This window comes from Oxyura jamaicensis, chromosome 1 (genome assembly GCF_011077185.1).
Source record: "Oxyura jamaicensis isolate SHBP4307 breed ruddy duck chromosome 1, BPBGC_Ojam_1.0, whole genome shotgun sequence".
NCBI classification, from domain to species: Eukaryota; Metazoa; Chordata; class Aves; order Anseriformes; family Anatidae; genus Oxyura; species Oxyura jamaicensis.
This window is the reverse complement of record NC_048893.1, coordinates 85,546,076-85,560,066: the sequence shown is the minus strand read 5'-3', so window position 1 is coordinate 85,560,066 and position 13,991 is coordinate 85,546,076. Positions and strand designations below refer to the sequence as shown.

Genomic DNA, 13,991 nt, shown 5'->3' with positions numbered 1-13,991 from the left:
ATGCGCAGGATGCTGTAGATCATGGCTGACTAACCCTGGACCATCTCTTTCCCTACTAGATGCTGTAGAAGAAACCAAACCTACTGAAAGTGCCCAGCAGGAAGAGGTGAAAGAAGAAGAGAGCAAGGCGGACCAAGAAAATGCCTGAACATTAAGAAATGACTCCCCATTGCCCCTCCCTCCCTCCCCCTATCCTCTATCCTTCCTTCCCACCCCAATCTCGATCTCCCCTCTTCCTGCTCACATCTGTGAGCCTGTCCGTCCCTCTCCCATTCCCACTTAAACCCTTTTTCTCTCTGTGTGGCAAACATTTAAAGAAAAAAAAAAAAAAGAAAAAAAAAAAAAAAAGCAGGAAAAATCCCAGTCAAACAGTGTGGCTTAAACATTTCTTTGTTTCTTGGTGTTGTTATGGCGAGTTTTTTGGTAATGATGATCCAATCATTTTGGGAAAATTCTTGCACTGTATCAGAGTTCTTTGACCTGGCGCGTGCGTGTGTCTGTCTGCCCACCACGAGCGCTCTCTCTCTCTCTCTCCTCTCTCTCTTCTCCAAGTGTGTGTGTGTGCAATGTTCCGTTCATCTGAGGAGTCCAGACTTACCGAGTGAGTTAAAACAAAAGCAAAACAGGAAAAAAAAAATAATAATAATCCTTTTCTTCCTTTTTCAATGTGATGGAATGAACGAAAGAAAAACAAACGAATGAAAAATAATACCAAACCCCAGTTTGTTTTCAGAACTAGAACAAAAAAAATATGTGCCAATTAGCGTAATGCTTGGCTCCAGGCTCCTTTTTCAAACTGAACAATAATTATAATAAATGAGAATAATGATCATTAACACCGCCGTGTCGCATTTCTATGCTGCCGTACACCCTCTGGCCTGCGTACACAGACGGGTCTTGGTGGGCCTCTTGTTGCCTGGCCCCACTCTGCTCCTCAGCCACCGCTCCGCCACTGGTCAGTGACCAACCGCCCTCCCTGGCATCACCAAGGGGATTTTTAGGGGACCTCAGACTTGGATTTTGAGTGAGGGATCAGCGCCGAGTGAGGCATTAACATAAATAATGGAAGTAGCAAAATCAGCCTTGGGAAAGAACAAAGCATGTGCCCCTCTAGGAGGCCCCTAGGTCCTGATTCAGAGGAGCATGGCGACCTCGGAGTAGCCCCATGGGTCCCAGCTGAGGCACCAGCTTTGGTCTACGCTGAGGCCCCAAGGTGCCAGGGGATGTACCAAGGGCCAGGAGGGGCCCCACTGGTCCTCACCCCTCTCTGGAGTTGGAGTTGTTGAGCAACGTGGCATGGTCCTCCAAAAATGTTCTGTTTGGCAACAGGAATCGGGCCAGTGCATTAATAGCTGTGCAGCCAGGGCATGGTCTGGCGGCGTAAGAGCCAGCTGACAGCGCTTGGAGAAATTTCTCTGTCCTGCTGCCTAGCGAAACCTGGGTTTATTCAACCAGCTCTGGTGTGGGCCTGGGCTTTATGGCCTTTCCCCGCAGCTGTCTGGAAGAGTAGCCGAGGCCTGTCATGGCAGCGTTGCACCACCTCGTGAACCTCCACAGCCACGGCCCACAGGGTACAAAATTGTCCCTGGTGCCCACTGAGCACCTGCTGGGCCCAGGGTCTCTTGGTGAGAGCAAACATTTCATATGTATTAAGGGGAAAAGGGTCTTTTTAAAGCCTTTTCCTAAAGGCTCAGTAAAGGCCCAAGTTTTTCCACGTTTTTCCACAGCTATTGCAAGGTTCCCTGGCTGCATTGGCAACGATAGCCAGCGTACCCCACAGTATTCCCATAAATACAGTTGGCAGGACCAGGATTAAATTGGCCTCACAGCGATAACACCAAAAAACGGGTCTGCTGACAGCTGGCCTTGCTGGCCAGTGCTCGGAGCAGCAGCCCCGCAGCCTTCGGAGGGCTGGCCGGCCCTCCCTCCCTGACTCCTTTCTTCTCCTCCATCTCTTTGTTGGAAATAGGGAGAAAAGATGAATGGTGTCTCCTCAGAGAGGATGGCTTTGAACGTAGACCGCTCACTGGAAGTGCCATCAAAACGCGCCAGGGTTCTTTTCCATGCGCTTCCTGGCCTTGTGTGGAAATAAGAGAGAGAGAGAGAGTGGGAAGATTAAAAAGGAGAGGGAAAGAGAGAGTGGGAGAGAGATTGGACAGAGATTTAAAAAAAAAAAAAAAAACAGGGATTAGAGAGAGGAGGGAGAAAAAGATTTTAGAGCGGATAGATGGATGATAGGGAGAGAGAGGGGAGTATAGCTAGAGTAAGAAAGGTTAGAGTGAAAAAGATGAGAGAGAGACAGGAAGAAATTAGGTAATATGGAGCAATAGGTGATTGATAGAGATAGTGAAACGTAGCTAGCTAAAGTAGATTAGACAGACTCAATAGGTAGAAAGATGGGCTGACTGACAGATAGGTATTGTGTCATACTTCATAAACGATATATATGCTAATATTCCCATGTCATGATGGGTAGTAAACCCTGAGACACCTTCCAGCCTGACCTCAATTCAGCAAATGTAGCGCGGACATCAGGCATTGCTTGGACCGTATGTCAGGTCTCACGAGCCTGCCCGTCCCTGCCGTGGGCGCGGCGGGGGGCGGATGGTGTATGGGGAGGGACACGGGGGCCGAGGCAAAGGAGGAGAGGCGCAGAGTATGTTTGCTGTTCATAGCACACCAGGTGCCCGGCCGGGAGGTTGCAGATGCCCCGTGTCTCTAGCAGTGAGTGCATGGAGAGAACTGAGGTTCAGCTCTCAGGATTGGTGGGAGAGGTGTTTGGCAGGAGGCAGGAAGGAGAGAGCACAGCTTTTATTTGGCCTCATCTCCTGTCATGACCATTTAAAAGGGCTTTCTTAAGGACTGTCTTGTCCGTGTCTGCAAGGACCGCTTGGGGTCCTTGCTCTTCTGACTTCAGATCCCAAATCTTTCATCTTGCCTCCATTCCATTATTAGTATTTTTTACTTTAGAAGGAAAAGAAAACTGCCTCTCGTGTCCTTCTGGACATAGACCTTCCTCCCTCCTTGATAAACAGAAGCATTTTTCTCTCCCTGGGGACGTTTTATCTTTGCATTTCGCATGTTGCCTCCCCCTTGGCTGACGGCTGGGGCATCACGTGTGTTTTGCCACCATTTGTAAGAACATACTTTGCCATGTTGCTTAGAGAACAAAGGGTAAGGTTTTGTGTTTTGTTTCTCCCCCCCTACAAAGAGAACGGGGTATGTGGTTACCAACTGCAAACCTAAAAAATCCAAGTACTAATTCCTCTCCCTTGGTTCCAGTTTGAAATTACTGGCTGTAACCAAGCACCCCCCCTATCTTTCTTATTGTACCATGCCCTGATCCTGCCAGAGAGTCAGGGCAAAGAGAGCGTGAGAGAGAGAGCGCACAGACAAACCCTTGCCTTGAGCATGGGGTGGTTTAATGTGTAGTACACAAGATTTGTATAGGAAGCTGGGCTGTCTTCAGGGTACAGGAAGAGAGCAGAGAAAAGCATTTGGATTTCCTTGAGTTGCCTCTTCAGCCAGATTTTTAAAGGCTGAAAGGAAACAGTACAAAGGATGTAGCATGGGACGGAAATTGGAAGAAGAACAGGGTTATTTGAGGAACAGTTTTTCTAGCAGGGTATCAAGTGAGCTAAGAGCAGCACGAGAGGCAGGAGGTCCCAGAAGTTAAGAGGGGAGCAAAGAGTACCCACTGAGTAGCTGCAGTTTTTCTACTACTGCTCCTGATGCAACAACCAACACGAATTCCCCAGGGAGTATGTATCTGTTCCTCCTTCCCGGAGGAGTATCTCTCTTGCCTGGAGGTGTCTGTGGTTGTTACTTTTTGCATGGTGAGGGAAGAGGATGTCAGAGTGACTCCTGCTGGGAGGATGGTTCCTGACCTCATGTACAGTGCTGAGTCCAAGAGGGGCTGTTTTTATGCCTCTGTAGTAAGATATGCTAGTGACCCACACCTATACCGCATGCTCCTAACAGCTGTAGGCCAGCTCTTGATATTTCACCTCATCTAGATTAAGCCTTGGAAAAGTGTAAAGAAATCCAAACCATAACCCCTCCACCCCCACCCCATCGATGCCGCAAATCATTCGCATGAATTTGGTCTGCTTTGTGGCATCCACGGACTGTCTGCACTGGTAGCACATCAAAACCCCACGGCCCTTGCAACCATTGCATCAGCCAAGAAGCTCCACCGCGAGCTGCAATCCAACGGGAGGAGAGGTGCATCCTGCTGGGATCCCTTCAGACCCCGTATTTTCAAGCCCCAAACCCTAATGCAGCCCCGTGAGAGGCCTCAGTTAGATGGAGCCCACCTCTGGTGACTGCACAAGCACCATCACTTGGGGAACGTGTGACTCTAAAGGAAAGAAATGGCCATGACCAGAGGAGAGGGGTTTAGAAAGGAAGGGAAAGAAGGAAAAAAAATAGAAGGAGGTAGCTGATACCAAACTCCCCGGAGGTCACAGTTTTTTCCTTTTTTCCTGCGCTCTGCGAGTGGCACCCTGTAGCACATGAGGCTTTTTGTACCGAAGGTCTGGTGTTTGTTGTAGGTGTCTTAGGAGGGAAACGGAGCGTTTGTGGTTTGCAGAGGCGGACGAAAGGGTCTGAGTGAATGTTCTTGCGGTCCCTGTTGGCCAAGATGTCCCTTTAGTGACCACCTGCAGCTCAGTGACATGGGGCAGTGGTGGTGGGGTCTTCTTCCAGGCCTGTGCTCAGATCCCCTGCTTTTCTGCATTGCCACATTAGCACTTTCACTGGATATTTAGAGCACCTCAGGACTGGTTCTCCTCTCGCTCACACCGGGGTAACTCAGGAGTCGCTCCACTGGAACCAGTGGTGTTAATCTGGTGTGAAAATAATGCGAGAGGAGGATTCATCTCCTCGGGGGGGATTTTCCAGGTCCCCGAGGGGGAAAAAAATCAATGGGAGTTACATGTCTAACTGCCACTTGTGCCTGTGAAAGTCTGCCCCTTATCTACCCATATGTATATAGGGTACAGTTTTCAGAATAACCTAAGTGACATGGGTGCTTAAGATTATGCATTTTGTTGGCTTTCAAAGAGGCTTATGCTCCTAGGGCCCAGATCCCGAAGGATGTCCAAGATCCTCCTTGCAGCAACATGGGGGGCTCAGGCCTAAACTTCTCCAGAGGTTTTTTGAAAATGGAGCTTCAGATCATGAGTCATTTAGGTGGTCCTGAAAACACTACCCTCTATCCATTCTTCAGGGTGTTGATCTCAGGTCATGTGCGAGCCTGCATTCTTACCTACAATGCTTTATTACTACATTCCTCTGTTGAGCAATACTTGGAAGAAGAGGTGAAGGCCGAGATTTGCAGAACAGGCTAGTGACCGAGTGGCTCACATCTCGAGTGCCCAACTTAGAGACACCTTACTGGGGCCCGATCTGCAGGTCCCCCGTATGACCCGAACATCACGATTCGTGAATTACACACTCAGAACCACCGGTCACTTCCCAAAATCCCAGCCCGAGACCTAGACTGCTCTCACAAAAGAAAATCCTAGGATAGCCGTTCATCTAATAGCTTGGTTTTTCTGCTCATGCCTGTTCCCAATGAACAAAACACATCCCTATGCATCACCTAAGCCCTATTTTGAGGAGTTACACTGGCATACAGCTGAAGTAACACAGTGGTAAATCAGGGCCTGAAGAAGAAGGCTACAGCCTAGAGAGTATAAAGAACTGTGACTTGTCTGGAGGCTAATAAGAGCAGAACTTGACAATTAGAGCGGCCCATTTCCGATGCTCTTGTGTGAGGATCTGGAAAGAGTCTCTCACTCATTGTACTTGTGCATTATGAATGTGTCCATCTGCAGAGATCTAATGTACACATATGTCCTGAATATTGTCCTAAGGTTGCAAGCTTCGAAACTGAGCAGAAAACATTCCCAAGAAGTGAGAATAATACAGATGTCTGTATTTGAAAAATTGGTTCAAATAAAGTCTCTCACTTATATATACGTGTAGTTGTGTGCAGTTATTTGCTCCTGGAATAGAAGTTTCTCACTTGTGTGGATTTACAGTACTTTTATGAAAAATCTCGTTCCATTTTCCCTCGACCTTCCCAGTCAAGTCATGCTGCTGTGGAAAGAAATGCCTTCTACTTATTCTCTCTGGGTAAAAAGCTATGCTAAAATGGCAGGGTTACGTAAAAGGCCTGGTATGTTTTACTGTTTTTAACTATCTATTGAGGTAGAAGACATAGGCCTGATGCAAGATGTGGTCTCTCCATGAAGAAGTACTAGATATTTTTATAATAAGAAACAGATATTGCCACAGACTTCCTTGACCCAGGAAAGGCCAGCGTGCGGTTGTCTGGACACTCCCTGAGACATGGCTGAACCAAGAAATGCTGTGCTTTCGGCACCACGTATCTGCGCAATGCCCACAGCAAAATGCTGGGTCTGGGTTGTTCTGGGTAAGAGAATTTGCTGGCACGTACAGATGGCAATGTGAATCACCATTAGGGAAAGCACCCAGCAGGTTTAAGGAAAAGCGAGTACCACATCTTTTAGATAGTCAGACAATTTGGAAAACTTTTTTTTTTTTTATTTTTTTTATTTTTTTTGGCATTATGCAACTGTACCTAAAGGTATCGAATTCTTCACTGGATTTAAAGCTTCAGTAGTTCATTGGAAAAATACAGAAGCTTTTGAAATAGGAACATATATATTTCAGAACCTAGGAAGCCCCACCAAGTTCTTTCCTTTGGTATCAGCTTTGGGTCAAGCACAATGAAACAAGAACAGAGCAGTGACTGCTGCCCAAGCTGTGCTAGGCTCTTGCCTTTAATGCTGTGCTGTGTCTGTCAGCAGCTCAAGAGGAGAGCTGAAATCAGACATTTTTATCTCATCTATTCATCGCAGGAAGCTCTGCAACCACGATTTAGAAATCACTTGCAACTCATCTCTGAAATACAGCAGCTGGCTTAGCAAGGGCCCAGGAAAATTCCTGATGGGGCTCCAAGGAGCTGCCTGGGAAACAGAGCAGACCTCAGCATCTCGCACGGGCTCTGGACAAAGTGCCAATTTACAAATGAAAATGACACAATTAGATGTCTGTATTCTTGCATGTAATCATCAGTTGCCCCGTGGCTTCTCCAAAAAAGGCGTGGACTCCAGCTTGTGTGCAAACAAATATTTAGCATTCGAAATCAAGTGGTTTCAATTAGCCACATAGCTAGATTGCAGGGCTCAACCCCGGCAGATTGGTTGTGCTTCAGTGGGGTGAAACACCTGTACAGGGGCAGCCAAGAGCCTCCCCTCCGAGTAAGTGTCAGCTTCTCCTTAACTTCTGTGGGGCAGGAGTGAGCAGATGCATTTCTGGCTCCACGGATTCCCAGGGGCCTTGCTGAAGGCATTTCACCCCTCTGAAGCCTCCTTGCACTTCTCTGTGTCACGCCAGTCGGTGATTTCTTGTGGTTTTGGTCAATACCAGCAGCTCAACGGCCGCCTGGCCACCTTCACTGCCCTGCTGAAGACCAGTGCCTCTCCTGCCATCGCTCACATCTCCAAGTCTGCTATCCCTCACATGACAGGCAGCATGAAGTGCCCTGTAATGGACATATACAGCCCCCTAACCAGTTACACTTTGCCCTGTGTTACCGTCGCGTGTGGAGCTGGCATCCGGACCGACAGGGGCTGCTGCCCTCTGAAGAGGCGCACAAAAAGCCAGATGAAGGAAATTACGTGCTTCTGCACCTAGGACTGCTTTCGTTGATGAAAAATGAAATTATTTTTTTTTCTCCATGCTTATTAAAGAGGAAATAATTTTCATCTCGCTTGGCACGGAAGGGTGAGCATGAATAATAGAAAGGCAAGGAGGTAAAAGCCTGTTCCTCTCAGAGGAGCGCCGCAGGATCTGTAGCGCAGGGGCAGGGTTGGCAGGGGTGGTGGCTCGCACCAGGCAGCTGCAGGAGCAGACTTGGGGGGCTTCAGCTCTGTAAATGAACCGGCCCACAACCCAAATTTCAAGTCGGGAACAGGTAGAAAGGCAGTGCTTTGAGCTTAATTTAATCGTGGTAATTGATGAAAGGAGTTATGAGTAAAATGTAATTAGGCTTGTGGGAGCCACGGGCGGATGCTAGGCCGGGGAAGAGATAAGAGACGCTGTCTGTGGAGAAGGGAGGGTGGTGCAGGCCATCCCTGGCTGGGCAGCACGGCAAGGTTAGCTGGGCTGACGTGAAAACCATGGGCGAGATCCCTGCTGAGCCTACAATTGCTCTTTTTTTTGTTGTTTTCTCTTGAGCTCGTCATCTTCTAAGGGATTTTGTGGCCATCCTTAGGACGCCCACCCATAGAGGAGCTGCCAGGTTCTCTCACTGGAGGAGAAGTTTGATGCAGAGGGCTCCATTTCCCCCTGCACACCAAGTCTGCCCATCCTTGGCCATTTATCTACACATGTTCAGTCTGAGGTTTGGGTTTTGATGAGCCCCATTCACCTCCTCTCTGTGCTCATGGTTAATGCAGGGACAGGCTGAGTGTGGGTGCTGTGGGGCAGGGCCCTCCTCCTTGTGTTTGGCCTCAGTCTGGGGTGGAATCTAGCATTTTAGGGACAACATAAGCAAAAGCTAAGAAACTGCTAGGTTTTATGGTGGTGTAAGGGGGTGTCTGGTGCTGGTGGCTGAGGAAGGGTGGCTCTTCCTCCTCACCACGAGGCGGACAGGCAGCTCCCCTCGCCAGCCGGGGGCCCATTAATAAGGCTTTCCAGCTTGTCACTTCCATGCTGAATCCTTTGAAAGCCACGCTCCTCTGGGCCCATTAGAGGGAGGAACTGTCTCTGCCGAAACATATGGGGCTGTCAGGCTCTGTCTGGCTGCTGCTCTGAAAGCTGCCGCCGCTCTCGCTGTTTGCTGACTGCGGGGGAAGCTGTCTGGAGGCAGCTGTGATGGGGACGGGGCTGGGGGAAGGTGACAGGGTGGCTGGGAAGGCTGCTGGGACAAGGACACGGGGCTAAAAGTCAGCTGAAAGGCTGCTGGGTGCTCAAGGGGAGCTGGCATGCTGTGGGTGGGATAGCGGGGGGCTGAGGATGACTGGGGTAAGTGAATATTGGGTTGGTATATTTGGACAGGCTGAAACCTGATTGGGTTTGTGTGGGGAAGGAGATGACTTCAGCACTAGGTGGCTGTGGGGATGATGTGAAAGGGATGGTTTGGAGAGTGGATGCCAAGATGAGGGGCACCCGGGTGGTCACAGCAGGCTGGGAGCTGCTGGGTGCGTTCCTGACACCGCCTGGATGCCGCTGGAGCCTCTCATTAAGCAGCACGCCTGCCCCCCTCTGCTCCATTTGCAGAGACTGAAGAGGATTTAATGGAGTCCCTTGACTTTTTCTTCTGAAATATTCATGGGTTTTAGCAGTCCATTTTGTGCTCACCTCCTCCTCCATTAGAGAGCATCGAGGAGGGACTGGGTGGAAAGTAGGCTGCCGGGGAGGCAGACGAAGAGACCCGAGGCTCTGACCAGCGACTGCTGGGAAGTGATCCTCTCGTGCACTGCTCCCTGTCCCTCTCGCCAGGCCCTCAAAGTGGCTTGAAAAGAGCCCAGGGCAGCATGCACAGGGAGGTGATTAACACAGCGAGAAAGGTAGGAAACCAATTAGGCAGGGAGCGCTACCCAGAGTTGCTGCCCCCCGACCCTGTTGCAGACATACAGCCCATGCCTGTCTCCCTGCCCATCTTCATCATCTGCCAGGAGCTCTGCAGGAATTGCACAAGCTGATGAAAAATGCCTGAAGGCAATTAGTTCCCTCCTTGCCTCTGCATGAACACTGCACTCAGATACAGGGAAATCCAGAGCTTCGGTGAGACAATGCAGAATTCTGCTGTATTTCAGGTGCTGCATACAGCAAAGATCCCACAGGGAAGAGAGGGTGCCCTAAGTAGTGCCACTGCACTCTGCTGTAGGAAACGTCCCAGAAGATGAGGGCCAGATGGGATCTCCTCTACAAAAAACAGCCAGACCCCACGCCACATCCCACCATGACATAAAATAGATCCTGCTCAGGTGTACTCATTTCCATTTCCTTGTTTTCTCCCTCTCCAAACTGACATTTTTCCAAACCTGCTAGATACTAAAGCAGGGCTCAAATAGTCCAGTTGGTATGACCCCACCCAAGTCCCAGATCCAAATATCTGATATTTTGGGGGTAGGGAGAGGTGCAGCTCCCTGCTCCACATGCACACATCTTTTCCGGCAGACATACTCTCAAAGCTTGCCGCTGGGAGTCGTAAGGAAGTTTTACCAAGGGTGTCACAGACTACAGTCAGACCTGGAGAGCACCCTAAGAGAACAGATTCTTGCTCCAGCAGCGCTGTCACAGTAAAAGTACCAGAGGAGCTCAGCCAGGAGCTCCAGAATCTGCCTGGCTTCTCCCTGCATTAGGACTTGGATGCGTGAAAAGAGCACAGCCTTGATGCTACTGGGCTGTTCACCTGGGATAACAGAGACAGAAAGCAGGAGAAAGCAGTCATAAACTTACACATTCATCTGGCTTCTCCCTGATCGATTTTTTTTTTAAAGAAAGATGCAACAGCATTGATTTACCCTTCTTCTCAAAACACTTCCCCTTCCCTCCCCATCACACACATACACACGCACGTGTGTCCCGGGAATCAGATGTTTGTGTAAGTGCTTGCAGGATGTTCCCCATCTTCCTGAAATGATAATCAGCCTGCCTAGAATCAGCTTAATTACTAGGTATTCATCACACGCCCACAGGCTTTGCCACGGCAGCTCTGCACAGAGTTGCTGTGAATGAGTCTGCATGTTTTTACCCCGCTGCCAAACGGTGCTCATGATCAAGAGCCCGAGCCTGCACATCCGAGCTGGTGGGCTGTCTGTTATTTAGGCATCTGTGGGCAGGGAGAAGGAAGTTTGCAAAGCAGTGGCAGCTAACCAGCAGATGCGGAGCATCTCAGGTTTAAACTTGCCTCACCTTTCAGTCTCTTTTCTTCCAGTCCTGTCTTTGCTGTCCTGTGGGTCCCTTCCAAACACAAACCTTGTGGCTTGCAGCACTCCGGGCTCTTCTGGGCTTGGTCTGTGCCCATGTCTGGAGCCCAAGCTGAGGCACCCACAGCTGTGGCACTGCTCAGTCTTGTGCGCACAGCCAGGTAGGAGAAGGTATTTATTTACCTTGCATGTCTGTGATACAGTGGTTGCAGTGCTTGACCTTCTCTCCCTGAGCAATCAGATATATCCCAACACGTCCCCACCCAGCTCGCTTCATGTGGCATCCCTCAGAGAGAAATAATTGCTATTTACACTGCTATAAACCAGGTAATCACTTGTACATGCCACAGAGAAGTGCATGGGTCGGCTGGTTCAAAATGCTGCACAATTTTTCCCAGAGCTGGCTGCCTTGCGGGGCAGCAGAACGCATTTCCTGTAAGAAGAGCACCCGTCAGGGCTGAGCAGAGCTTTTCTGAAGGACCTTCTGAGTTGCAGCTGGGGACATCTGTGGACATCATGGTCATGCTTTTGTTCTCTATCAGTGCCCTTTCTGTCAGCCCTGCAGCAAACAGTCCCTCGTGTGACTTCTCAGGCGATTGCACAGAGGTGCTCAGCGTGGGTGGAAGGGGGATCCAGGCTCGCCTTCATCACTCTGCTATCTTTGTTCCTACACACAGGAGAAGTGATTTTTCCTCTGTTCTTACAGGAAAATCATAAAATGGCCAGAAACCATTTTGCCAAATCTTCAAGGTGCCAATCTGGTAGCTATTCAAGGCCCTCCATATAGGCAAGCCAGTGCTTAAGGCTGTTGGTTGCTCTCACAGGCAAAGGAGATGATCCAGCAGTGCCTGGGTGCCTGTGTGGCTGGCCAGCTCCAGCCTTTCACTTTGGTGTTAGCAACTAAAGGACTGTCCCATGGCTCTGCTGATGCCTCCAGACCTCAGAAATCTGCCCGCCTTAGCATCACATTTCTGTCTATCCACACAGCCCCTGGTGCGCCGTGAGAAGGACGATCATTGCAACACGGGGCTCAGACCCCCGAGACGTGTTGTGACACCCTTTATGTAGCAGGGCTCTGCCGCTTGCCCAAGGGCAGGGAAGGGCTGTGGCAGAGCTCAGAAGAGAGCTCATCCCCCCGGAGATCGTGCAGATCAGATCAATATCTCCTCTGCTCCCAAGTACTTGTTTTGCGGGGAAGAGGATGGGAATAAAACAAACCTTTAAGCCTTGTTAAAAATACATGCTGTGAAGACAGCTGCCTTCCAGGGGTAAAAGCATCTCTGGGGATGATCTCTGGGGAATCCCTGCTCACAAAGCACCCAGCAGGGAAAAGGCTCCCAGGGAGCATTGCTGCAGGGAGCGTGCTGCTAAGTGCCGTGCCCCAGGAGAGCACCCGCAGGGCACTTGCCTGACACGGCCACCCCCTTGACAGCCCCTCTCCCCCCCCCAAAAAAGTCACTAAAAGGCCTCGCATAAGCTAAGAGTGCCTGCCTTTCAGCTCATCTTTATTAAGCCTGTAAGATGACATTTTAGACTAGAAACACCTTTTCAGCTCGCTCAGCTCCTCACCACTACCCACCCGCCCTGTGGCAGCTGACCCGTGCTGCATGGCACATTGTGATGATGGGCCTGTGCTGGCAAACAAGCAGACCCACCCCTTGCTCTTTTATTAACACAGTTAATTGCTCTTTTATTAATTAAAATAGGCGATGGGGGCGCACCCCCTGCACTGTGACAGGGAAGAGGGGGGGTGAGGGTGGCAGCCCCCTGGGGCACCGCAGGGTTTGCAGAGGGGAAGCCGTAGAGCCATGCATGGCAAAGGAGCCCCGCGCTGTGCAAACAGCCCTGCCTTTTTCTGCTGCCGAGACTGCTGGAGGGGAAAATTGGATTTGATTTTTTGTTCAGCAAGCCTCACGGCAAGCCCAGCTCTGCAGCTGCTGGAAAGGAAGCACCGCTTCTGGCTCACGTGCTCGGGTATCTGCTCAGCCACGAGCGACCCCGAGCGCTGCTCCTTCTCCTCGCTCTGACAGCCTGCGCTGGGCTGGGGATGCTGCATGCCTGCCGCAGAGACCTCAGCCTCCCTTGGCAGATAGCCATACCGCCCCGCTCACGATGGAGAAAGCTGTGCTTCAAATGTTGGTGGAGAGCCTTGGGCTCCATTGCTAAGACCCATCATGCGGGTGTACTTCCTTGGCTGACTGCAGCTACCTCCCAGATACGCCCTGCCTTGTCCTGCTTCTGTGCCACCAGGGGATGGCTTGGCACACCACGACCACGTGCAACTGAAGGAGCGGGGGGCTGCCCTCCTTCATCCCTCATGTTCACCTTATGGTATCTGGCTGGTCAGCTCAAAGGCAGCTCCTGTAACATTTTCTGGCACTGATTTGGGAGCAGCATTTAATTTTTTTTCCCCATAAAATATTTTTTCCATGAACCATTTTTTTTTTTCCATAAGCCATGGGACAGATCAGAGTCTGACAGGTTCAGCTCTCACTGGGTGAAGGGAAGAGCAAAAGTGACAAGAAATTTTTAGGAGATCTATATTAAATGCACTCTGTGTGGGATTACCATTCAGTATTAAGACAAGAGTGAAACCTGAGCTGGTAGCCCATTATCCTCTTTGCAGCTCTAATAGCATCTCCATTCATAAAGCAGCTCAGCTCCTGTCCTTCAGTCCTGATCTATTTGTTTTGCTCTAAAACAGTTTCCAGCACGTGTTGGATTTGTCCTGCCATGTACCTGTGTGCACAGGAAAGGGATATCACCTCTGCAGGCTGCCAGCTCCGTGCCCATGTATTGAATCCTACACAAGTGCCCTCCCAAGTGTGCATTATTTCATGTGGGTGCCCTCTGCAAGGCTCTTTGCGAACACCTATTCAGCTGTGTTTCTTTTCCCATCTTCAGGACTACCAGAAGGCGATGTGAGCAGATAGGTGATGAAGAGAGGGAAAATACAAAAGAAGAGCTGGGCTGGGAAAGGGTGAGGGCTGGGGAGGGAAACTCATTTTCTGTTTCCACCCG

The 13,991-nt window shown here is 50.1% G+C and overlaps 1 protein-coding gene across 1 annotated transcript in view; it reads left to right on the top strand.

Moving 5' to 3' along the window:
• The window catches only part of GAP43 (growth associated protein 43), a 59,706-nt gene extending 53,726 nt beyond the window's left edge, over window positions 1-5,980 (top strand). Inside the window, exon 3 of the mRNA XM_035314834.1 lies at window positions 60-5,980. Coding sequence (XP_035170725.1) covers window positions 60-148 — 89 coding nt within the window. The 3' untranslated portion in view covers window positions 149-5,980. The remainder of the gene's footprint in view (window positions 1-59) is intronic.
• Window positions 5,981-13,991: the final 8,011 nt, after the last annotated feature.